Source organism: Palaemon carinicauda, chromosome 39 (genome assembly GCF_036898095.1).
Source record: "Palaemon carinicauda isolate YSFRI2023 chromosome 39, ASM3689809v2, whole genome shotgun sequence".
NCBI lineage: Eukaryota > Metazoa > Arthropoda > Malacostraca > Decapoda > Palaemonidae > Palaemon > Palaemon carinicauda.
Genome location: NC_090763.1, coordinates 10,675,859 through 10,702,684, shown reverse-complemented (window position 1 = coordinate 10,702,684; position 26,826 = coordinate 10,675,859). Strand labels below are relative to the sequence as shown.

The following is a 26,826-nucleotide window of genomic DNA, read 5'->3' as shown; positions in this document are numbered from 1 at the left end:
TCGAAAATGACACTCGTTACTGTCGCAAATGAATAGTTTCATATATATATATATATATATATATATATATATATATATATATATATATATATATATATATATATATATATATATATATATCCGCCGATAATGGGGGATCCATTGTGGGAACTCTGGGGTTTTGGGTGAGAGAAAACATACTGGGGAAACGGTATATAATGGTAAAACAAACATTTTCTTCTCTATACATTACCTTCTTGGATGTATAATAAACCGATGAAAAAAATTATCTAATTATGTATATCCTTGAAATGAAGGTCAAATTCGGTCAAATCACGTTATTTACTACAGGAAAACATATATTTTCTGTCTGAAATGATAATCTGTAATAAAGTAAAACTTTACTAAAATAATAATAATCATCCATCATATAATAATAATATGTTAAATATTGTTAAAAAATAGAATTGTTTTCATTCCTAAATATTAAAGCCGTATTGTAACTGATGATGATAAGCATCTCAACTACAGTAGGTGGTACTGTACACACATTTCCCGTCAGCATCCAAGAAACCGAAGTGTAACCATGGCGGCCCAAAGTAAGAAGGATGAACTTACTTGGATGAATGTTTTGGTCCGTGTATTTCTAAATTCAGCGACTCATCCCATTGAATATGCTAAAGTGTTGATCCAGGTATGAATTGCAACCATTGTCATTTCAAGTTTTAGATCATAAAAAGGTCATTTTGAAGGTTAAAAGTGGACGTCTGACCCGGCTGTAATCGGAACATTTTGGTGACCCCACCGATTTGTGTATATTTTCGTCTGGATTTTTTATATCATTTATATATGAATGAATTAAATGTATGACGTCTATTGAAACTGATAGGGCTTTTGATTTATATTGGCTGTAAATTTTATTAGTAATATTACTTCTATAGCTTAACCGGGTCGTAAGTTGACTGAGTCTGTCATGAAATTGTTTGTTGATTTTAACCTCATTTATATGATATAATCATGCCAGTCTTTATTAAACTTAATAAGCCATGAACCCTTAGATATTCTTTGAAATTAGATGATTAGGTTTAATTGGGACATTGCTGGAACAGTTTGTTGGGGTAGGTTAGGTTTTAAGGCTTCGTGTGGCACTAGGCAGGTGTGGGTATATATATACTTTATATATGTATACTTTATATATGTATATATTTATGCCCCACACAACTCCCTTATTTTCTACCTTACGGCTAAGAATGCGGCCCTCTGAGGGGAACCACAGCGACGCTACCCTCCCTCGTTAGGTAAGTAGGTTAAGACACGGCTTGCTAAGGGCATGATTGTTCGCAATCATTCCCTTGTGCCGAGTGTGGGTCGTGGCCTCCTTTGCGGTGTCACGCGTATGTTTTGCGAGGGAGGACAAGAGCTTTGCTAATTCTTTCCGCTCATTATGTGCATCTGCTATTGCTACTCCTTCGCTTACTCCCCTGTCTCCTTTCCCAGGGAGTATGCGGCGGGAGCAAGGAGTCCTCAGACCTACATCAGCAGGCCTCTAGGGTCAGGTGGCGTGAGGGGTTCCTACTCTGTTCGCCTCATCCTATCGGAGGTTGGAAGCTACTGCTGACGAGTGTGACCTAAGGAAGGTTTATAGGATGTTGGAGGATACTGTTGACGAGTGTAATCTTAGGAAGGTTTTTGCCGCTTCTGGTCTTTTAGGTAGGCTCCTCAGTGCCAGCGTCTTCTTAGAGGTGCCAGTGGTGAAGGGCGGGGCAGTGTGTCCCCTGTGTCAGTGTTCCTGGTCCTGTCTGTGAGGGCCCTGAATCCAAAATAAAGTGTTCCCATGGTGCCAGGAAAGGTGTGGATTTCCTTGTGCATCTCCCCTTACCTGGCCACACCTGCTCCCACTTCTGTGTGCTTCTCTCGTACCCTTTAGCCTGGGGGCGTGTAGGCCTTCCCCTGCCCTGTAAGTGACTTCCTTCCCTGTGACAGTGTTTCTATTGTGGTTTCTGTTAGAGTAACCACTTGTTTCATTGCTTGGATTTCTTGGACTTTGACTCTTGTTTACAGAGCCTGAGGGGAGGGTTGAAAAGAGGAAGAAACATGGTTATTCTTCTTTCTCATCCAACTCTTCCTCATCGTCCCATTTGGCTTCCGACTCTGTTCACTTCTGAGGTGAAGTTGAAGTCTTGTCTGCCGTAGTTGTAGGAGAGGCGGCTCCTTTCGATACAGTACCACCTCTCATAGGAATGGCTCTTAACCCATGAGTAGGGAGCCATGACTATCCCGGCACTGATGCACACTGTTGAGCTGTGATCCTGTTACGGCAACTAAGCGGGATTGGCGTTATGTCTCCGCGTTTAGTCCCCAGGGGCTGAGACATTGAGCTGAGGAAGCGAACCTGGGTCGCGTCTTCTAAACTCAACCGGTCCCATTTTAGCTCGGTAGCTAAGCGGGACAAATGTTGTGTTCCTGATTTTCCACTTATCTTGGGCTGTTGTGGATTATGGATTTGGTCCCAGACTAACCCCGGTAACCAAGCGGGATATGTGTGATGTCTCAATTTTTGACCTCCTAGGCCAGCGTTGGTAACTGGCCTCTCGGCCACACTGATAAACATCAATGTAACTGTAGTGGCATACTAGTAGGTTGAAAAAGAAGGGGGCACAGTACATATCTCGGTTTCTCTTCCAGGTAGCTGTCTTGATATACGACTGGGCAGTTTGCAGTGCGATACTTCTTTCAGCCTGGTTCATTGCTGGCAATAAGAATGTCGTAGCAGACAAGTTGAGTCATTGGGATCGGTTAGTTAGGTCAGAACTGTCTTTGCATCCCCTAGTAGTGACGAGGCTAATGACTTTGTGGGATTCCCCGACTATAGATGTGTTTGTCACAAGCTTCAACAATAAATTGCCAGTCTATTGCTCACCATATCAAGACCCGGTAGCAGCACTTGAGGACACACGGCTTCGACGACTATGCCTTAACGCCGTTCCGTATTCTTTGAAGGGTGTTAAATAAGGATCTGGCATCCCATAATCTAAAGTTGACATTGATATCCCAGAAATGGCTGCAAGCAGGATGGTAACAATACCACCTGCTTCTACTCGTGAAAACTCCGAGCCACATTGATAGTGTCACAAACACACTGCTTGCAAAGACTGCTAGTCGTGCAGAGCACAACATTTTCTAGCAAGGTGCAGGGTTCCTACCGGGTACAATCTATATTGTAGGCAGAGAACTGGGTCAAATGCCAAGAGCCGTTTGGCATTGACTTCCTCCCTCCTAAGAGGTAAGTCATCCCCTAGAGTGACGGAACAAATGACAAATTTGAAAGTAAGTTGTATTTTTACTAATGATACATACCTTGAGCTATTTATGTAGATTGGCCCACCAGCCCTATCCCCCAAGAAAGTCCTGCCTGTACAGTAAGTAAAGTGGGTGCTCATCCCAGGTGTGAGAGTGAGTGGGTAGCCGGCTATCCCCTTCCGCTAACTAGTGGTTGGAGTAGTTATCCCTATAAATAGCTCCAGATTTGTATCGTTAGGAAAAATACAAATTTATTCCAAATTTGTCATATCAGAGGACGCAGGTTTGTATAGTTAGGAAAAATACAAATTACTTTTAAAGTTTGTGATTTTTAGTTTATGAGTAGAAAAACGTGTGATACAAGATGAGCTAATGGGAAAGAGGAAGGTTCAGTGGCACCTGCTGTTTTGTTACAATACATCAGATCAGATTCAGGTCAGATTCAGGTTGAGGCTTAGAAGTTGTTATATTGTACACAGATTTCATGTCTTTATTTTGATAATCCCATAGAATTTTATTTAGTGTAATAGATTTATTATATACAGTACTATACTTTGTATATATGGTAGTTTTGATATAATTTTCATCCAGAATTCTAATGTAGACTATTTTTTTTCCAGCTTGGCCATGAGCCTATGCAACCTTACAAATCTCGGACTATTTTTGGAAGAGAGGCGTTTTATTACCCTAGTGTCTTTGGATACAGTAAGTACTGCTATATTGATTTTAGTTCTCTACTATACGTGAACTGTGAACATAAATTACTTTGCGTTTTATTATACTGTATTGGTGATGTAATTGTGGTTTATGTTTGATACTTGTGATTAAGGGCTTTTCAATGGAAGTACCTTTCTGTTATAAAGGTACTATACAGTAATACTGTATTGTTTATATAGTGGTACAAGGGAGAAAAATAACTAAACCCTGGAGTAATTGAATTTATACTTTGAATAAATAAATTGATGCATCATTTTGTAAGAGGGCTGTGGTGATCTCATTTCCAGTTTCAGAGGTACTGTACAGAAAAAAATGTTCTCATTATAATAATAGCTTTGCTGTTCAACATACAGTACTGTACGTGTAGTAATGTTGGAGTAAAGATGGATATAAAGAAGCCAATATGTAACAAATTGACCAAAAGTATATCTACACACATTTGGATTTTTTAATAAAATATGATATATTTGAATTACAAATATATGTGCATGAAAAATAACGCCCTTTTGATGAACAGATGCTATTAGCAAGTCGACTAGCAGTGATTGAGTGTAAGCATTTTGAGGGGCTAATTTAAAGGCAATCAGTAGTTGTTCCAACACGGAGTACTTACCTCGAACTACTTTCTTAGGAGTATCTGGGATCTCCTTCCAACCGACCAGAATTTTGTGTAGTTTACCCTACAGTATCTCCGTTTTCTATGCGGGGGAACCTCTGGCAGAAGGATACGCGCCATGAGGCGACCCAGGGTCAGAGAGCGTGCCCGATCAGGTCTCAACCTTCAGTAAGTTTTCTGGTTGCGTCGTGATTACACGCCGCGCTCTCTTCACCCAGTGCGACCCTTTGTGTCTCATGCGGTACCCACGCGGTCCCCTCGTGTTCAAACCTTACCTTATCTTACCTTTCCCTCTGTGTTCCTGTGTCGATTGGTGCTTGTGTGTTGCGTTATGGAGCATCCCCGCCGTTGCCCTGGGCCTATGGCCGGTAAATCTTGTGGGGCCTTTCTTTCCAAGCCGGAAGTCGATCCCCACTCATTGTGTTCGTCGTGTAGGGGCAGTGTGTGTTCCCCTACAGCCACGTGTCCGGAGTGCGAGTCCTGGAACGAGATTCAGTGGGTGCGCTACGGCACTAAGAAGAAGAAGGCGACCAAGAGATCGCTGAAGAAGTCCAGCTTTGCCTCGCCCTTAGCGTCGCCCGATGTCTCTTCGGAGAGGGGTTCTCTGCCGCCTTCCCCTACCCAGAGTAGGGGACGAGGTAAGTCCGTTGCGGGGAAGCGGCCCATTGCTCTTCCCCAGGAGTCTGTGATGTCTGTTGATGGGGATGTTGTGTCGGTTCAGGCAAGTGGGGGCCCTGAGGGAGGGACGGGAGTGTGTTCGAGAGACTAGGTCCTGATGCCAGCAGGGCCCGTCTCTACCGACGATCCGATGTGGGGGAAAGCCTCTACAGCCTCTTCCCCTGCATCCTGGATCTGTGTTTCAGGTATGTCAGTGACCGGGGGAGACGCCGAGAAGGAAGATTCGCCAAGTTCGGACCCCCTCGCATGGGTGCCTCCGAGGACGCCCTTCAGGTCGCCCAGGAGACTGGAGGAGGAGTTCGACACCTGGATCGCCTGCAAGAAGGTGCCTCGCTCTCCCCCGGCGCCGTCGCAAACGCTCCCGCCCGTCTTTCTTCAACCTTCTTCGTCAGCGGACCTGCACGAAGCCCCACCAGCAACTCGAGACGCTTCGGACGACTCGGCGGTTCTGGAGAGGGAGGTCTCAACCTTCCGGACTCAACAGTGGTAGCTTATACACCCCCCCCCCGGAACCCCCCAAGCGGCAGCGCGAGCCCTAAACCACGCCCCCTTGGGCGGAGTTACCAGGGACGAGCGGGTTGACTAGGCAATGGAAGTCACATTTCTGAAGTTGACTTCGGCACAGAACGTTCTCTTTTCCCTCCCGTTGCTCCCAACATATATTTGCTGGTTTTCATTATTCTGCACTCAGCAACCAGAGTAATATCTCAGCCCACGGCTTAATTATGGCTAGGCAAATTCTTACCTCCGTGGAGGTGCATCGGCTTAGCGAAGACTCCAGCGAAGAGGAGAACGTAATCAGTAACGAAAAATGAACACAATCGACTGCAGGAAGTGATATGCCTTCTAATTCTGATATTGTAAATATGTTACTCCAACAGAATCAAACTCTCATGAAAATTATTCAGAAAAGGTAAGGTTTTAAATTCTGTTTACAACGAAAACGTCATATGGAAAGCAGCTGATTTAGACTCATGACGTCACAAATGCAAATGGCGGCCCCCATACGTAAGTTTGTTATGATTTGAATGCTTAGAGCAGGTATTTCCGAACATAGCGTAAGTAGCTTAAGCAAAGCATGTGCATGATTACAACATGAATAATTGGAGTAAACAAACTAAATACTCCAATTTATATATATAACAAAATTATTACTAGGTTTACAAAACAAATTGCTTGCCTGACACATCAAAAGCACACAGCTTAATAGGCAGTAGGCTAAACCACAGGTAAGTTCGAGTTTACATTTCTCGCTTTAAACCTATCGACACTAGCGTAGGCCCTGGTGGGCGATCTGATAAGGGTTACATATGAGGCAGGTCTATATTATTAATAATAACAGATATAAACTTATCATTCACTTAAATATGGCACTGAATTAACCTAAGACGGCTATTTGAGTCGTGAACCCCATTGCCTGACTTCAGCCTTCTAGGTCCGCTGCTGTCCATATTTACTATACCTGTTGAACAAACATTTAAATTAATCTATGGTAAATAATTCAACGATATTAAAACATTCATCTCGGCAGAAGTGGTTCACCTGCTAAGAAGAATGAGGCTCCCCCTCCTACTAAGCGCTCAAGACGATCACCTGAATTACCTGAAAGTGCAAATTTAGACCTCTTTTCCTTTTATAATAATGGAGATGAAAGTGATTACGAGGATTTCGACCTTCCATAAACCCATTCCTTCATATATTTCCACCAATTTCAAAGCTGAACCATCTTTTCATAGAGAAGGGAAAATTCAATTGAATAATTCACTAGTAGCATTAACTTTCAGTGAAGGCCATAGTGATAACCGTGATAAATTCTTTGTTAGTAGTCAAAATAAGGAGTTCTCAGACTTTTTTAGATTAATTAATACTCCAAAGTTGAGTTTCTGGCCTGAAGGTAAGGTATTTGATGACAGCTACAAGAGAAAATTTTTTTATGACATAGAAAATATTAAAATGAGTATTTCTGCCTTTCAAGGGCATGCAGCACTGGCACATATTGTATACCCCTCCAAAGTAAATGACATTGATTTTTTGTCCAAGATTATTATTGGTCCCCTAAGAAGGAGCATAGACCTCATACAAAATTTGATAAGAAATTTCAGAAGCAGAGCACTTCCTAGATACCTCAAGGAAGAGATAAGAGATCTTATAATCAAAGCAGACATTAAAGAAGTTTGGAATTTAACTGAAGACCAAAAATCAGCTATTGCTGCCTGCTTTCAGAAGGGTCCCCTCCTCAGAGGAGGGGCAGCAAACTTCAGGGGTAGGAAATTCAACTTTGGGGGCAGATTTCAGGGAAGAGGGTTCAGTTTCCTTAAAGGTAACCCTAACTTTAGATTCAAGTCTCAGCCGCTTAGAAGAGGTAATAGGCGAGGTGGGTACAGGGGGGGAGGTCACAAAATGGACAAGCTAATAGTTCAGGAGCCAGAGAAAAGAAAGACCCTAGAAATTGAGCCATGCTCCGCACCAGTTCAAAGAGAGATTTTTTCAGCACCAGTTGATAACGATGTTTACTCTGCACCAGTTAATAATGAGCTTTGCTCAGCACCAGTTAATAACGAGCTTTGCTCAGCACCAGTTATTAATGAGCTTTGCTCAGCACCAGATAATAACGAGCTTTGCTCTGCACCAGACCATCATGACATTGGGCCAAATGCTATAAATCAAGATAGAAGTAAAGATACCTTGCCTTTGGCCTCAAACCCAATGAATAACTCCTCCCAGAGCCCCCCAGAGAATAGGATAGGTAAGTCATTACTAAAGAATATTGATAGTTGGAGAAAGCTTCCTAATGCCTCTTTTGCTTGTAAAATTATCAATGAAGGGGTGAGAATTCCATTTAATAATAAATTAAAAGCCCAGAGGTAATTAAAAAGAACAGGTAAAGATAGATTTTATTCAATTAACAAGCGTAAAATATTGGAAAGAGAATGTGACAGACTGCTAAAACTAGGAGTCATAGAGCAGATCCCCAGAACTTCCTTTTACTACTCCAACCACATATTTTATAAATTAAAATCAGATGGAACAGTACGACTAATCTTGGACATGAAGGTGCTCAACACCATAAAAAACCTTCTTTTACCATGCTCAAGGCCAATACTAAATTTCCCTATCTACATCTAAACTCTTGGGCCTGCAAACTAGATTTAAAAGATGCTTATTGGCACATTCCATTACATGCAAGTAGCCAGAAATTTCTAACCTTCAAACTAGGTAAAAGGAAGTTCAAATGGACTGTGATACCCTTTGGACTAAAGACAGCACCTTATATTTTTTCAAAGATAATGTACACGGTGATCAAGTATATTAGAACTTCATATAACATCTTAATATTCAATTATCTTGATGACATTCTTATATTAGCAAAAGATTATTTAAAATGTAAAAATCACATTCAGCTAGTCATTAAGATCTTGTCAGACAAAGGATGGAATATCTCACTTAAAAAATCTACAATTGAACCGACTCAAAGAATTGAATTTTTAGGAGTGCATTACAATATGATTAAGAAAACTATGAATCCCAGTGGGAAAAACATAGAGAAGTGTGTCGAATTGGCCAAAGCTTTCTCCAACTCTGTTAAATCTGACCTGCATTCCTATCAAATGTTAATCGGAGCTTTAAATTTCAGTGCATCCTATACAAGCTTGGGAAGATTCCATCTTAAATATCTCCACAGATACCACAGTTATTTTAATTCAGGGTACAAAATCATTCCCCACACCTTCAAAAAATACCTAAAGCCATGGGAACAGAGACAAATGTACATAGGGGTTAACATTCCAAAACCACAAATAGATGCAGAACTTTTCACTGACGCTTCCAACCAGGGTTGGGGAGGTGCATTAGTAATAGCGGGTAATATGCTCTCAATAAATGGAACTTGGACAAATGAAGAATCCTCCCTTCACATCAATGTAAGAGAGTTATTAGCTTGCTTCTATTCTTTGGAACACTTCACCACAAGGTTATACAACAAGGTAGTCTTAATACATGTTGATTCAAAGGTTACTTATTGTTGGCTAAGGAAACAGGGTAGTATCAGAAACAAGTTAGCTCATGAACTGGTCAGGAAAATACTTAGTACCATGAAGGATCACAACATACAGATAAACTCCAGATGGATCAGGGGAGTAAGTAACACCATCGCAGACTCACTTTCCAGGGACCTGGGTTCCATTCACACAGAAACTTCCCTCAGTGACAGTCTATTCTTCTTAATCTGCTCTGACTTCAATTTCACCCCGGAAATAGATCTGTTCTCAAATGGCTTCAATACTAAGTGCAAAAAGTTTTGTTCATCTCTTCCAAACCAAAAAGCCATCAGCAATAATGCACTTACGATTAGCTGGAAGGGATCAACACCTCTCTATGCCTTTCCACCAGGATTCTTACTACACAAAGTAGCTTTTAAAATCTATAAAGAATGCAATAATAACATGCTTTTCTGCACCATATCGCAGGGGACGGAACCATGGATTCCATTAGTGAGGTCAGTCGCGAAGCAGCACAAACGATATATTGTGAAGATCTAAGACTACCAGATAGTTCTCAAGGATTGTATCTCACCCTCAGCAAAGCTCCGATCAACTTTGATCGCCTTCAAAATTTAAAGGATCAGCTCCCTAATGTCTTTCCTCCTGAGGTTTGCTCCAAAATTGCTGTCAGCTTGAGGGACAGCTCCTTGCACAAGTATGAAAACCTATATAACATTTTTAAAAGTTTCATTCACAAGGAGTATGGAAGAGACAACAAATTCCCCCTGCTAGCAATTATTTTATTTTTCAATCACCTTATAGACAAGGGACTGTCTTACAATACCCTGAAGAGCTACAGAGCAGCTTTAGGTCCTATCTTGTCAGGTTATTTCCCAGGTTACTGTCTTGCAGAAGACAAATATGTCAAAGCAATGATATCGGGAGTTAATAGAAGGAAGCCTAGAAATTCTCACCAGTTCCCTGGCTGGGATCTAGACAAAGTAATCTCATTTCTCAACACCACGAGAGATAACTCTACCTTACTACTGACACAGAAAACCTTGTTCCTAGTAGCCTTAGCTTGCCCTTTAAGAGCAAATCAATTTAACAATCTGCATTTCCAGGAGCACCTTCACCCCAGAACACGTTGTCTTATGGAACCACCCTTCCTTCATGGCCAAAAACCAAAAGAACAACTACACGCCAATAGAGATCAGCTTTAGGAAGCTTCCTAACAGACCAAAAATATGTCCAGTCAGACAATTGAACTTCTATTTGGAATACACAAACAAAGTCTGTATGGAAAGAAACATAGACAGGAAAGACCACATATGGCTAGATGAACACTTCAAGATAATGTCTTTACAAAAAATGAGACAACTTTTTAGGGAGTGCATTTTCAGAGCCAACCCAAATGCAACTAAACAGTCAACGAATTTCCACTCTATAAGGGGTCAAGCTTCATCAAGACTGCTATACAATGGAGTATCTATACAAGAAATCATGTCCAGAATGAATTGGAGAAGCGACTCTGTCTTCAGCTCTTACTATGCTCTCCTCGGCTTACAGGGAGCTTTCGATGCTGTGGTCGCTGGACTTCATCTTCAAGCCCCCTGAAGCATCTGCCTAGCTACCACTGGTGAGTCCGGAAGGTTGAGACCTCCCTCTCCAGAACTGTAAGTATACTTGTGAACGAAGGTTCTGGAGTGGGAGGTGAGACCTTCCGGACTCAAGGTCTGGGTCACCCTCCAACCCTTCCCCCGTGAGCCGAGGAGACCATGTACTTAGGAGGGAATATTCTAACAACTTCATAATTCAACAGAGTAGGTTATATACAAGAACACACACATGCAATCACTATTATTCCACAGAAAACAAACTAACTGGAATCTTTCAATATTAATATCAACCAAGAGAGCACAAGAAGATTGAATTTACTAGTAAAAAGACCTTTATGTCCAACAATTTGCACCTTCACAGTAATTCCTTCATAACTTGCACAACCAAGGTAAGCTCAACCACTTCTGTGTTATTTTTCGTTCTATTACAACTGGAATGAATTAACTAGGTGTGTAGAAGGACTGGGTAGAAGGAATTATGTAGTTGTTATGGGTGACTTAAATGCTAGAGTGGGTGCTGGAGAGGTAGAAGGTGTCATTGGGAAATATGGCGTACCAGGTGAAAATGAGAGTGGTGAGAGACTGGTAGATATGTGTGTTGAACAAGAGATGGTAATAAGTGCTAGCTTTTTTAAAAAGAAAGATAAAAATAAGTATACATGGGTAAGAGTGGCAAATGGAAGAGTAGTAGAAAGGGCATTAATGGATTATGTGTTGATAGCTAAGAGAATGTTTGGAAGATTGAAAGACGTGCACGTGTTTAGGGGTATGGCTAACGGTATGTCTGATCATTTTTTGGTGGAAGGAAAATTAGTTGTAGCAAAAGAGTGGGGGAATAGAGTAGGTGGATGTAAAAGGGAGCTAGTGAGGGTTGAAGAGCTAATAAAACCGGGGGTAAAAAGTAAATATCAGGAAAGGTTGAAAATGGCATATGACGAGGTGAGAGTAAGAGAAACTGGTAATTTAGAGGAGGAGTGGAAGTTAGCAAAAGAAAATTTTGTTGGGATTGCAAGTGATGTATGTGGCAAGAAGGTTGTTGGAGGCAGCATGAGGAAGGGCAGTGAATGGTGGAATGAAGGAGTGAAGGTAAAAGTGGAAGAGAAAAAGAGGGCTTTTGAAGAATGGCTGCAGAGTAATAGTATAGAGAAGTATGAAAAATATAGAGAGCAAAAGGTGGAAGTAAAGCGCAAGGTACGTGAGGCAAAGAGGGCAGCTGACCTGAGGTGGGGTCAGGGACTGGGTCAGTCATATGAAGAGAATAAGAAGAAGTTTTGGAAAGAAGTGAAGAGAGTAAGGAAGGCCGGCGCAAGAATTGAAGAGACAGTGAAAGATGGAAATGGAAGGTTGTTAAAAGGAGAGGAGGCAAGGAAAAGGTGGGCGGAATATTTTGAAAGTTTGCTGAATGTTGAGGATGAAAGGGAGGCAGATATAATTGCGGTTCCAGGTGTTGAGGTGCCAGTGATGGGAGATGAGAATGAGAGAGAGATTACAATAGAGGAAGTGAGGAGAGCACTAGATGAAACGAGAGTAGGAAAAGCATCGGGTATGGATGGTGTGAAAGCTGAGATGTTGAAGGAAGGGGGTGTGACTGTACTTGAATGGTTGGTGAGATTGTTTAATGTGTGTTTTGTGTTGTCAATGGTACCAGTAGATTGGGTCTGTGCATGTATTGTACCACTATATAAGGGTAAGGGAGATGTGCATGAGTGTTGTAATTCAAGAGGTATTAGTTTGTTGAGTGTAGTTGGAAAAGTGTATGGTAGAATACTGATTAATAGGATTAAGGATAAAACAGAGAATGCAATCTTGGAAGTACAGGGTGGTTTTAGAAGAGGTAGGGGTTGTATGAATCAGATTTTTACAGTTAGGCAGATATGCGAGAAATATTTAGCAAAAGGTAAGGAGGTGTATGTTGCGTTTATGGATCTGGAGAAAGCATATGATAGAGTTGATAGGGAAGCAATGTGGAATGTGATGAGGTTATATGGAGTTGGTGGAAGGTTGTTGCAAGCAGTGAAAAGTTTCTACACAGGTAGTAAAGCATGTGTTAGAATAGGAAATGAGGTGAGCGATTGGTTTCCGGTGAGAGTGGGGCTGAGACAGGGATGTGTGATGTCGCCGTGGTTGTTTAACTTGTATGTTGATGGAGTGGTGAGAGAGGTGAATGCTAGAGTGCTTGGACGAGGATTAAAACTGGTAGGCGAGAATGATCATGAATGGGAGGTAAATCAGTTGTTGTTTGCGGATGATACTGTACTGGTAGCAGACACAGAAGAGAAGCTTGACCGACTAGTGACAGAATTTGGAAGGGTGTGTGAGAGAAGGAAGTTGAGAGTTAATGTGGGTAAGAGTAAGGTTATGAGATGTACGAGAAGGGAAGGTGGTGCAAGGTTGAATGTCATGTTGAATGGAGAGTTACTTGAGGAGGTGGATCAGTTTAAGTACTTGGGGTCTGTTGTTGCAGCAAATGGTGGAGTGGAAGCAGATGTACGTCAGAGAGTGAATGAAGGTTGCAAAGTGTTGGGGGCAGTTAAGGGAGTAGTAAAAAATAGAGGATTGGGCATGAATGTAAAGAGAGTTCTATATGAGAAAGTGATTGTACCAACTGTGATGTATGGATCGGAGTTGTGGGGAATGAAAGTGATGGAGAGACAGAAATTGAATGTGTTTGAGATGAAGTGTCTGAGGAGTATGGCTGGTGTATCTCGAGTAGATAGGGTTATGAACGAAGTGGTGAGGGTGAGAACGGGTGTAAGAAATGAGTTAGCGGCTAGAGTGGATATGAATGTGTTGAGGTGGTTTGGCCATGTTGAGAGAATGGAAAATGGCTGTCTGCTAAAGAAGGTGATGAATGCAAGAGTTGATGGGAGAAGTACAAGAGGAAGGCCAAGGTTTGGGTGGATGGATGGTGTGAAGAAAGCTCTGGGTGATAGGAGGATAGATGTGAGAGAGGCAAGAGAGCGTGCTAGAAATAGGAATGAATGGCGAGCGATTGTGACGCAGTTCCGGTAGGCCCTGCTGCTTCCTCCGGTGCCTTAGATGACCGCGGAGGTAGCAGCAGTAGGGGACTCAGCAGTATGAAGCTTCATCTGTGGTGGAAATGTGGGAGGTTGGGCTGTGGCACCCTAGCAGTACCAGCTGAACTCGGCTGAGTCCCTGGTTAGGCTGGAGGAACGTAGAGAGTAGAGGTCCCCTTTTTGTTTTGTTTCTTGTTGTTGTCGGCTACCCCCCAAAATTGGGGGAAGTGCCTTTGGTATATGTATGTATGTACAACTTCAAAAATGTGACTTCCATTGCCGAGTCAACCCGCTCGTCCCTGGTAACTCCGTCCAAGGGGGCGTGGTTTAGGGCTCGCGCTGCCGCTTGGGGGGGTTCGGGGGGGTGTATAAGCTACCACTGGTGAGTCCGGAAGGTCTCACCTCCCACTCCAGAACCTTCGTTCACAAGTAAACTTACAGATTCGCGCTCCTACCAGTCAACGGCCTCCTCTTTCAGGTCAGACTCCTCGGAGGAGGAGGACGAAGGACCGAGGGACTCAAAGAGGAGACGGGAGAGGTCCCGTTCCCGTTCACGCTACGCCAGATGACGTTCCAGATCACCCAGGAGGAAGCACAAGAGGAGCCGTTCGTCGAAAGGCGAATGGGTGCGGGTCACCATCCCCCGTAGCCACCTCCTAGGAGCTTCAGCAGCCCCGAGTACCTCAGGCTGGCTCCCTGGAGCTCCTTCACTGCCCTCACGACACGGCTCCTCCAGCAGACCCGATCACCGACGGAGGTCGTCGCCCCTTCGGCCTGGCAGCTTTGTCCCAGCCTCCAGCCCTTCGACGGCCCTCCCGGAATGTAAGAACCAGCCAGCTGGCACGGGGAAGCCCGCAGTTCCATGGAACCCCGCAGGAGGGAGTAGACCCATGACAGCTACTCTCGTCCCAGCGGATTTGCCCGTGCAGCGAGTCGACCCGCCAATGGCTCGGCACGAAAGGAAGGTGCCTCCCCCTCACACGGAACCCTCCGTATTCGACGTGGAGGCTCAGGCGGAGGACCAGATAGCCGAAGGCCTCGTGGAGGGAGGAGAATGCTCGACGGACGAGGTTTCCGCCTATAGGAAGGTCTTAGCCCTCATCAGGCGTCATCATAGGCTAGATGAGCCGAAACCCGAGACAGAACAAGCCTGGCTCTCTGGACTTAGCAGGTTGGTGGATAGTCCTGTGCAGCAGAAGCCTTCGATGGCCCTTCCCCTGGCGAGGGACGTTAGCCTGGTTATGGACCACATAGATAGGTTCATAGCCAGCCAGGTGGATGCCCCCAGGAATCAGAGCGCCTCCAAACTCCTCCAGGATCTGAAAACGCAGAAACGGTTTTATCTCCCGGAGGGGCGTCGCGGAGCTCCCTGTACGGTTGAGCCAGCGATTGCTATCCGGAACCAGGGAGCGGCGGAGGATAGGGCATCCTCCGCTCCAGTGTGTTTTTCCCCGACGGAAACCTCCATGATGGAGGATATGGCCCGGGATCTTGTGTATGTCTCTTCATGGGTGGACTGGTGGGCCTGCACGTTGGTGGGCTTTCAGGCTTCTCACGACCTCTCCGTCCCCATGAATCAGTCCTTGCTGAGGGAACTGATTAGTTTGGGCGGGAAAGCGCTCAAGTTCCTCTCATACCAGTCCCTCTCTCAGGCAGCCAACTGGGTCCTGCAGAAGAGGGACACCATCCTGAGCAAGCTAGTTAGAAGACTGCCCGACCGAGAGGCGACAGCCCTGAGGAGCTTACCTCTGTGGGGGAGTCAGTGTTCCCCCTGAAGGAAGTAGAGGAGACTCTGGAGAGGGTCAGGAAGCTCAAGAAAGCGGGAGATCCCAGACCCCCACCTGCAAGACGACCAGCCCACAGGAGATCCTCTTCAGATGTCCCTCACCCATCCCGCGCTTCGCCTTTTCAGCCTAGAAGAGACTCTCCGTCGGTGTCTTGGCACCAGCCCTCGTAGCCCTCCCGTAGGGGTACCTCGGCCCCAGCGTCAAACTTCAGGTCTTCCTATTCTAACTCCAGGAGAGGGCGTTCCAGCCGCATCTCTAGAAGGAAATAGGAAGGGAGGCCCCTGCTCCTGCCGAAGCCTCAGGTAGGGAGATGCCTCAAACACTCTTGGCAAGCTTGGCGGGACCACGGGGCAGACCCGTGGACCGTAGCAGTACTGAAGGAGGGGTACAGGTTGCCCTTCCCAGCGGAACCGCCCCCTCTGATCCCAGACTAACAGGCGGAGTTGTTGGCGCCCAAGGACCCCTTGAGAAGGACAGCATTGCAGGAGGAATTATCAGCCATGCTAGCCAAAGGGGCAGTAGAACCAGTCAGGAATCCAGGACTGGGGTTATACAGCAGACTCTTCCTGGTGGAGAAAGCGACAGGGGGTTGGAGACTGGTCATAGATCTTTCGGCCCTCAACAAGTTCGTGTGCAAGACCGACTTCAAGATGGACACCCATAAGTCGGTCTTGGCGGCCTTGAGAGAAGAAGACTACATGATGTCCATAGATCTCAAGGACACCTACTTCCAAGTCCCTGTCCACTCCTCCAGCAGGAAGTTCTTAAGGGTAAAGTGGGGTACCCAGACATTACAATTCAGAACCCTCTGCTTCGGACTGTCGACAGCTCCTCAGGTCTTCACGATTATCTTCGCAACAGTCTCAGCCTGGGTACACGAACAGGGGATCCTCCTGATTTGGTACCTAGACGACTGGTTGTTGCTTTCAACCTCAGAGGGAGAACTGAAGGAGCAAGGCGCGAAGCTTCTGTGGTTCTGCGACGTCCTGGGTATCACTATCAACCTGGAGAAGTCACAGCTGATACCCTCCACCAGGATGACCTACCTAGGGATGGTTCTAGACTCCCGGTTGGCGCGAGCCTTCCCCCCCTCGGAGAGACTAAACAATCTAGATCAGATTCTTCGGCCCTTCCTAGCAGGCCAGCCCAGGAGAGCCAAGCACTGGCAAAGATTGATAGGCCACCTAGTGTCATTGGAGAAGTTGGTCCCCCAGGGGAGGCTCAAACTCAGGGGCGTTCAATGGAACCTGAAGGAGCTCTGGAACCAGGGGGACTTCCCGCACAAAATAGTCCCGGTGTCCCTGGAAACGAACGAAGTTCTGAAGTGGTGGCACGACAGGTCAAACACCATCAAAGGAATGCTCCTCGCAGTCGACCCTCCGGAGATGCTGCTGTTCATGGACGCATCCAAGGAGGGTTGGGGAGCCCATCTTCTCGACAAGTCAGCGAGAGGAAAATGGGACTTCGAGGAGAGGAGCCGTCACATAAACGTGCTAGAAATGATGGCCGTGCAAAGGGCATGCCGAGAATTCGCCCATCTACTCCGGGGAAACACAGTGGCTCTGATGTGCGGCAACGCCACGGTGGTGGCCTACGTGAAAAGGCAGGGAGGACTGAAGTCGAAGGAGCTGTGCAGTCTCACAACGGAATTCCTGGAATGGGCGGAGGAGGAACAGATCAAAATCACTTCAGGTTCATTCCGGGAAAGAAGAACGTCTTAGCCGACGGCCTCAGAAGGGTGGGTCAAGTAGTAGGGTCGGAATGGTCCCTACACCCGGGAGTGGCCCAGACCATCATCCTGAAGTGGGGCTCTCCAGTAATAGACCTCTTCGCCATGAGGCTAAAAGCACAGCTCCCCGTGTTTTGTTCTCCTGTGCCAGATCCGACAGCAGCGTTCGAGGACGCCTTTTTAACATCCGTGGGACAATCTCGACGTATACGCCTTTCCTCTCTTCGGGATGCTCAGACAAGTTCTCAACAGAGTGAGGCAGGCGAACAACCTGTGGATGACTTTGGTAGTGCCCTGGTGGCCGGAGAGAGAATGGTTCGCGGACCTAAAGGAACTGGCGCGACTTCCACCTTGGCCCCTTCCGGACACCCCAGACCTTTTCCGGCAACCTCACTTCCAAAGGTGGCACGAAAACCCTTGGTCCCTCCGCCTTCATGCGTGGAGGTTATCGAGCGCCTCCTGAGGAGGGAAGGATATTCGTCGAAGACCGCGTCAAGGATGTCAGGTTATCTAAGACGGTCCTCGGTAGCGGTATACCAAGCAAAGTGGGCTACCTTTACGAAATGGTGCACCTTGAAGAACATCAGGCCGTTAGCGGCCTCCATTCACGAGGTAGCCGACTTCCTGGTCTATCTGAAGGACGAAGTGGGCACGTCCATACCAGCCATCAAAGGAGTTCGGGCAGCGTTGAGCCAAGTCTTCCTACTGAAGGGTTTCGACCTAGGAGCCTCCAGACAGATCTCGATGCTCATCAAGAGCTTCGAGCAGTCGTGTTCCCCCCAGGCCGTTAGGGTGCCCCAGTGGGATGTGGCTAGAGTGTTGAAAGTGCTTTCGGAGCCTCCCTTCGAACTCCTCAAGTATATCCTAGACAAGGAGCTCACCCTCAAGATGGTCTTCCCGTTAGCCCTTGCGTTGGCGAAGAGAGTAAGTGAGATCCATGGGCTGTCATACGAGGTCTCACACTCGAAGGGGTGGCGAGAAGCAACTTTCAGGTTCTTACCTAACTTCGTAGCCAAGACCCAGAACCCAGCGGTTTGGGACCCTAGGTTTGAAGAGTTCACAGTGCCAGCGATTCCGCGTAAGGACAACCCGAGGGACTTGCTACTGTGCCCGGTCAGAGCGGTACATAAGTACCTAGAGAGGACTGCCAGACTTCGACCTGGGATCAAGAGTCTGTTGGTCTCCTCAGGACTAGTGAAGAAGCCGGTCTCTAAGAACACGATCTCCTTCTGGCTACGGCAAGTTATCATGAGAGCCTACGGCAGTTCGTGGGTCTCCCTTTCGGGAAAACCGAGACCCCATGACATTAGGGGCCTGAGCACCTCCTTGGCCTTCGAGAGAAAAATGGCAGTGGGCCAGATCCTGAGGGCAGGCACTTGGTCAAGGCAGTCCACCTTTACAGCTCACTACCTAAAGGAATGTTCTAGGAAATCTTTGGACGGTTTCTCGATTGGTCCCGTCATCTCTGCGCTCCAGAAGATTCAAGGTGTAGCCCTGGGGAAGCCGTGGGCGGTAAGTCCAAGAACCTAGACACAGGTTCCTTCCTTACCTTTCCCCCTCCATCACCCTTACCCCTCCATCACCCTTCCCCTACATGGCCCTTGATTCCTTCACCTTCCATGAGATACACAGTCAATGAATGAATACGTCTCCAAGGATTATTACAGAGGTGAGTTACTTAGACACTAAGATAGTTTTGCGAAGTTTTCCCTCATTTCCCGTTTCTATTTTTGGGTCAGCAGAACCTAGCCTCCTATCTAGGTTCGTTTTTTCCCTTCATCACGGTCTCTAGGTCCGGAAGGACACTCCCTCCTCCTAAGGTATAAGTCTCCTAAGAAAGTAGTTCGAGGTAAGTACTCCGTGTTGGAAGAAATCACAAATTTTAAGTAATTTGTATTTTTCCTAACAGTACTTACCTCGAACTACGTTCGGGTTATGGCCCACCCATCTTGCCCCGAGTGCCTTACAGGACTATTAGAAACCTATCTATCATAAAACTTACTGAAGGTCGCGAACTGAGCGAGCACGCTCTCTGACCCTGGGTCGCCTCTTGGCACAGAGGTTCCCCCGCATAGAAAACGGAGATAGGGTAAACTACACAAAATTCTGGTTGGTTGGGAGGAGATCCCAGATACTCCTAAGAAAGTAGTTCGAGGTAAGTACTGTTAGGAAAAATACAAATTACCTAAAATTTGTGATTTTTATTTTTTATTGAAATCCCACTGATTTAAAGTTTTAAGACCGCTCATGAATGGCAAAGGCAAGGGAAAGTTACATTGCCCTATCAAGCAGGACAATGCCCTAGAGACTGACCATATATACATATGATCAATGCCCAAGCCCCTCTCCACCCAAACCCCTTTCCACCTAAGCTAAGACCAAGGAGGACCAGGCAATGGTTGCTGATGGCTCAGCAGATATAGTAGGCCCATAGGCTCCCCCCCCTGCTTAGCTCACAAGGATGGTGAGGTTGCATCAACCAAAGGAACTAACTAGTTTGAACGGGACCCGAGCCCCAGTCTGGCAATCACCAGTCAGGGATATTATCACATAGGCCACCACAACGTAGTTAAGCCAGGTTCATTGCTTTGCCCGAAGGCTTGCTAGCCATTTTAGATTTCAAAAACTGTAAAATCAATAAAAAGCCGAGTTACAATTTTTACTGATAGCCGTTCATGTTTTTGATAGCAGCTATGTTAGGGAGGGGGAAGTACGGGGATGTGATTACTATCGTTACAAGAGATATACAGTACTGTATGATGAAAGCATATAGTCTTCCTCTGTACAGAGAGACAAAATGTGATAAGATATAATAATTTAAAATTTTGTTCACTAGTACATCTCACAACTGTATATATGAGACAAAAGCACAGGATAATTACGATGATATTTCGCGGGAACCTTGCAATAAGTTATATATTAGTCAGATCCATTCTAACTTTCGGATATATCTAATTTGCTGGATCGACTTAGCAGCTACTTGAGTATATCCTTTAGTTTACTCCTGGATTCTCTAATTGATTTGAATGATGCTAGTCATCATAGAGAAAAGAAAATTGAATTAATTGCTGGAAAAATTTTTCCCTAAACTCCTGTGTGTGTTGAAAGTTCTTGTAGTGTATTTGGGATAGGTAATAAGAGAGACTTGAAATGATGAAGCTTTTAATGTTGAAACTTGAAAGGTGGAATAAACAAGTATTATTCACATAAGTTGTCATTTAAGCTCTCTTAAATGGTGCAAGGTTAAATGTCATGTTGAATGGAGAGTTACTTGAGGAGGTGGATCAGTTTAAGTACTTGGGGTCTGTTGTTGCAGCAAATGGTGGAGTGGAAGCAGATGTACGTCAGAGAGTGAATGAAGGTTGCAAAGTGTTGGGGGCAGTTAAGGGAGTAGTAAAAAATAGAGGGTTGGGCATGAATGTTAAGAGAGTTCTATATGAGAAAGTGATTGTACCAACTGTGATGTATGGATCGGAGTTGTGGGGAATGAAAGTGATGGAGAGACAGAAATTGAATGTGTTTGAGATGAAGTGTCTAAGGAGTATGGCTGGTGTATCTCGAGTAGATAGGGTTAGGAACGAAGTGGTGAGAGTGAGAACGGGTGTAAGAAATGAGTTAGCAGCTAGAGTAGATATGAATGTGTTGAGGTGGTTTGGCCATGTTGAGAGAATGGAAAATGGCTGTCTGCTAAAGAAGGTGATGAATGCAAGAGTTGATGGGAGAAGTACAAGAGGAAGGCCAAGGTTTGGGTGGATGGATGGAGTGAAGGAAGCTCTGGGTGATAGGAGGATAGATGTTAGAGAGGCAAGAGAGCATGCTAGAAATAGGAATGAATGGGGAGCGATTGTGACGCAGTTCCGGTAGGCCCTGCTGCTTCCTCCGATGCCTTAGATGACCGCTGAGGTAGCAGCAGTAGGGGATTCAGCATTATGAAGCTTCATCTGTGGTGGATAATGTGGGAGGGTGGCCTGTGGCACCCTAGCAGTACCAGCTGAACTCAGTTGAGTCCCTTGTTAGGCTGGGAGGAACGTAGAGAGTAGAGGTCCCCTTTTTTGTTTTTGTTTCATTTGTTGATGTCAGCTACCACCAAAAATTGGGGGAAGTGCCTTGGTATATGTATGTATGTACTACTACTACAACTACTACTACTACCTAACAAAGCCATAACCCTGGTAGGAAAAGTAAGATGCTATAAGCCCAAGGGCTTCAACAGGGAAAAACAACCCAGTGAAGAAAGGAAACAAGGAAATAAACAAACTACAAGAGAAGTAATTAACGATCAAAATAAATATTTTAAGAAGTCGTACCGTAACATTAAATTAGATCTTTCATTTATAAACTATAAAAGCTTGAAAAAGTAAGAGGAAGAGAAATAAAATAGAAGAGTGTGCCCAAGTGTACCCTCAAACAAGAGAACTCTAATCCAAAACAGTGGAAGGCCATGGTACAGAGGCTGTGGCACACCAAGACTAGAGAACGATGGGTTGACTTTGGAGTATACTTCTCCTGAAAGTTGCTTACCATAACTAAAGAGTCTCATCTACTCTTACCCAGAGGAAAGTAGTCACTGAACAATTACATGCAGGAGTTAACCCCTTGAGTGAAAAAGAATTGTTTGGTAATATCAGTGTTGTTAAGTGTATGAGGATAGAGGACAAAATGAGTCGTAACCAGAGAGAGGGATCCAATGTAGCACTCTCTGGTTAGTCAAGATACATACATATACCAAGGTACTTCCCCCAATTTTGGGGGTAGACGACATCAAACAAATGAAACAAAAATGGGGACCTTTACTCTATACGTTCCTCCCACCTGACAAGGGACTCAACCGAGTTCGGTTGGTACTGCTAGGGTGCCACAGCCCACCCTTCCCTGTTATCCACCACAGATGAAGCTTCATAATGCTGAATCCCCTGCTGGTTAGTCAAAGGACCCAATAATTCTCTAGCGGTAGTATCTCAACGGGTGGCTGGTGCCCTGGTCAACCTATTATGTAGGAGTAGATAACTAAAAACATCCTACAATATTAAAAATAATTCTTTTCAACATTAGTAGATTCTTGCGAGTTGATATAGCATTTGTTTATGTACAGTATTGTATTTAAATCTGCTGTGTTGATGTAAACTAACTGCTAGTTTTATTCCAGTCTCGTTCATCAAGAAGCGTGATGGCTTCAAGGGATGCTACAGGGGATTGACCCCCAAGTTAGCCGCCAATATCGTCAGTGGCATTGCCTTCCAGAGGGTCACTGAGAGTATCAAGTTCAAGGTCTGTGTTTATTTACTAGTCAATTTCAAGGTATAGGTATTTAAATTTTTGGTAATTTCTTTTAATTATATTTGACTTTTCAAGAATGATTGTTGTGTGTACTGCATGAAACTGACTTGGTCTGATACTAGGTTTTAGGTTTTCATTATTTACCCTTTTATTGTACACTTGATTACTAGTTGTTTCTACATTATACAAACCCAACATTCTTTACAATAGGTGAAGAAATCAGCGCTAGCTAACATCATCATCTCCTCCTACGTCTATTGACGCAAAGAGCCTCGGTTAGATTTCGCCAGTCGTCTCGATCTTGAGCTTTTAAATCAATACTTCTTCATTCGTCATCTACTTCATGCTTCATAGTCCTTAGCCATGTAGGCCTGGGTCTTCCAAATCTTTTTTTGCCTTGTGGAGCCCAGTTGAAAGTTTGACATACGGCTATAAAAACATTTTTGTTCCTACACTGTAAACAAACCTTTTGTTCTTTACCATAGGAGAAGAGATCAGTGCTAGATGACGTACAGTCATTAGAACTTTTAATGTGTCAATAACCGTCTGGCTCAAATCTAGTGATAGCAGAGGGAAGCACTAACCTCCCCCTCCCTGCTCACTCATAACTTTCTTACTTTGATTTCACTTGTAGTCGAAGACAGACGTCTCCTTCAGGCTTCCACGTTGAACTGACTTGGCTAAAATACTAAAAATTTCCCTTTTTTTTTTATTTCAGGTGTGCTTATGTTTGAGGGTATTGCATGCATGTTTCTCCAGGCAAAGCTGGCCACTCCTGTGCCATGTTCATATCCAAGGCAGACATGGACCCTCACTGTCTTTGCTCCGTGTGCAAAGGCCACTCCTGCACGCATGCTTCTTCATGCCCAGGTTGTAGGAAGTGGCAATCCTTCCAGTGGGAGTGGTATGGCAGGAGGAGGAAGAAGTCAAAAAGACATTCTTCGCTTTCAGAGTATTCCTGGAAGTCAAAGTCCAGACCTCTTTTCCTCACCCTGGCACACTCCTCTCTGACTATGCTGGATCAGTCTCCTCTGGGGAACGGTCAAGTGTGAGTGATGGCCGGTTGACTCTCAGTTAACCTGCCAGTCAGGCTGTCTCTCCCCTCCCTTAGCAAGGAGGAAGGTACAGCCCCCCCAAGGGGAGACCTTGTCTCAAAATGCTTCGTGTCTTCTATGGCCGTCTTTAGAACTCTTGGGGTCTGCCCTCTAAGGACAGGCTTCTGGAGGTGTTTGCGATGGGTACACAACAGGAGACGATTTCAGTTCCTGTTGTAGTTGGTCTTGGCTTTTCCCCTTCTAGAGCCAACAAGAGGGAGTCCCTCCTGTAATGTTTCGTGTCCCCGGAACCTTCATCCTCCACAGTTCCTCTTCCATTGTAGGCTTCACAGGGTGGTTCTCAGCAGAGTTCCCCCCAGCGCTGAGGAGAGCACTCACTGAGCTTGCGGCGGGGGAGGGGGGGAGAAGACCCAGTCTTCCTTCCTCTTCCATGCCTTCCAAACTTTTGACAGCCTCCCTCGCAAGAGTGAGAGGTTGCCTCCGTCGGAGAGCTCTACTTCCCTGGCATGGCACAAGTGTGTAAGGCTGAGTAGATGGTTACTGGAGGTCATCCTTTCACTGTCTATTTACACAATTTTCAGGCTTAGAAGAAAGTTCTTTTTGTTCAATGGATTTTATTATATCTACCATGGCACTTTTCCCAATTTTGGGAGGTAGCCGACATAAAAAAAGAACAAAAGGGGATTTTTCTTCTCATCATTTCCTCCTTGTTTGATGAGGGACTCTGCTGATTTTAGGTGATACTGCTAGGGTGCCACAGCCCAGCCTCCTCCTTTTTTCACCACAAATGAAGCTACATATGCTGATTCCCCTACTGCTGCTACCTCAATGGTGACCCAATGTAGTAACAGAGCCTATGGGAACTGCGTCACAAATGCTCGCCATTCATTTCTATTTCTAGTATGCTCTTTTGTTTTGCCTCTCTCACATCTATCCTGCTGTTACTTAGGCCTTTTTTCACTCCATCCATCCACCCAAACTTTGGCCTTCCTCTTGCACTTCTTCCAAATAAGGAATGAGTTTCCATATAGATAACGAGTGTTTGTATCTTAGTAGGGGTAAATCAGAAGTGTTTGTAAATCTGTTATTTGTGATAAATGTTTCACTCGAACCAACCTTGATTATTCTTATGCCCAAATAGGAACTAATAGAGGAGAGGTTGTCCCCTTCCCCCTCAACATCTACAACTGATTTTGTATTGTGTCACAATTTCTATGGCCAAATTCCAGCCTTTGCCAAAAATATCTAACAAATAGTTGTTCCGTAACTGGAATAAAAACCACGCTATTTAAAGTGGGTAATTACTTTTGGCATAGCTGAAAGGACGAGCCATAAAAATTTAACGAGGGATTATTACCCCACAGCTAGTTAGCGGGGGTTAGGGAGGGTAGTTAGCTACCCTCCCCCCTCACACACCTGTGTTGTAAGCTTCACTTTGCTTACGGCTCGGGTGCTAGACGGACGTGTCCGCTGTCACCCTCGCATACACGACAGCCATTAATCATTGCTTTTACTTTCTCTTTTCTAGAGTGTTGTGAAGTTGGCCTCTACAATGCAGAAGTGCCCTGGGTTACCTGACCGCCCTTGTGGGACCTTCATGTCTTCCATCGAGACGGATCCTCACACCTTATGCCCTTATTGTAGGGGTCAGCGGTGTGAAGTGATAACGTATGTATGGAATGTAGGGAGTGGCCTACCTCCCAGTGGGAGAGGTTTTCTCGGCGCCGGAAGAAGTCCAAACGGGATATTTCTCCTTCAAAGGTTTCTTTGAAGAAGGAAAATCCTAAGGACTCTTCTTCCGTAGCCCAAACCTCCTCCGAAGCTCCCACTCGGTCGACCTCTCGCGAGAGGCCGTCGAGTGGTAGCGTAGGCCGTACTGTTGTTGACCGATCTCGGGGTTTGGGAGAGGGATTTGCTTCCCAAAGCGAGGCAGCTCCTCCTCCTCCCCTGGGGGAGGATTTAATTATTTCTCCTGATGTAAATAATGATGATCTTTTGCAGCTTTGGGCTTCCTTGGGGCTTCAGGGTTCGCCCTCCAAGGGAGCCCTGTTTGACATGATCAGGTTGGGAGCAGCTGTCAAACAGTCACCGGCGGTAGCAGAGGTTGACCCTCTGTCTATTTTCGAGGCTGTTGTAGCAGACGCTTCCAATGAGAGTGTTCAAACCCCTGCTCCTGTTGTAGCTGAAGGCTTAGCTCCCCCCTCCGAACATCCTTCGAGGGAGGAACTAAGTCCAAAGGTCTCTCCTGCGGGTGATTCTCCCCCCCCTGGGGGAGTTCGCTGACAGAGCCTCCTTTTCGGAGGACTGCCGATGGTTTGCCTCCTGCTCCCAGAGGACGTATCCGACTTAAGGCTCGCCTTCCTCTTCGTCGCCGAGGTCTTTCTTCTCCTCACAGATCTTCATCTTCGCAGTCCCCCGCAGAGGAACCTCGTCCTTCAGCTACCGTTTCTGCTACTTCCTTGGACCTGGACCTCTCCGCAGATCGTTCGCGATCTCCTACGCCTGCCAGACCTGCTGACCTGTCTTCACTTTTCCTGGCTGCTGACGCGCTGTGGGCGCCCACCCATCCCGTTTTCAAAAGGGCACTGATCCCTTCGGGTCAAAGGGGCTTTCACACATTGTGTGTAAGTCCCTTAAGCGCCAGATTTCCCCTGTGCGCCAACGTTCGCCTGCGTGCCAGCGCACTACTGCACGCAAGCGCTCACCGGTTGCTGTCTCATCTCGCCAGAGCTCTCCTGCACTCCTACGAGCTCCTGCACGCCCACGATCTCCTGTTCGCCCTGCAGTTCCAGAGACTACGCGCCCACGATCTCCTGCTCGCCAACGGACCTCTGCATGCCCTCGGCCTGATGGACGCCTTCGGTCTCCTGCTCGTCAGCGATCTCCTGCTCACCAGCGCTCTCCTGCTCGCCAACGCTTGCCTGCTCGTCATCGCTCGCCTGCTCGTCATCGCTCGCCTGCTCGCCCTCGATCTTCGGATCAGGGCTCCAAGGAGAAGTCTTCTTCCTCTCCTGCTCGCCAGCGCTCTCCTCCACGATCGCCGACTCGCCATCAGACCTCGCCTGCTCGCCA

At 45.7% G+C, this 26,826-nt stretch overlaps 1 protein-coding gene across 1 annotated transcript in view; it reads left to right on the top strand.

Moving 5' to 3' along the window:
- The first annotated feature begins 514 nt into the window (after positions 1-514).
- The window catches only part of LOC137631493 (mitochondrial carrier homolog 2-like), a 73,062-nt gene continuing 46,750 nt past the window's right edge, over positions 515-26,826 (top strand). Inside the window, exons 1-3 of the mRNA XM_068363255.1 lie at positions 515-673; positions 3,900-3,984; positions 22,569-22,690. Of these exons, the coding sequence (XP_068219356.1) occupies positions 566-673; positions 3,900-3,984; positions 22,569-22,690 (315 nt within the window). The 5' untranslated portion in view covers positions 515-565. The remainder of the gene's footprint in view (positions 674-3,899; positions 3,985-22,568; positions 22,691-26,826) is intronic.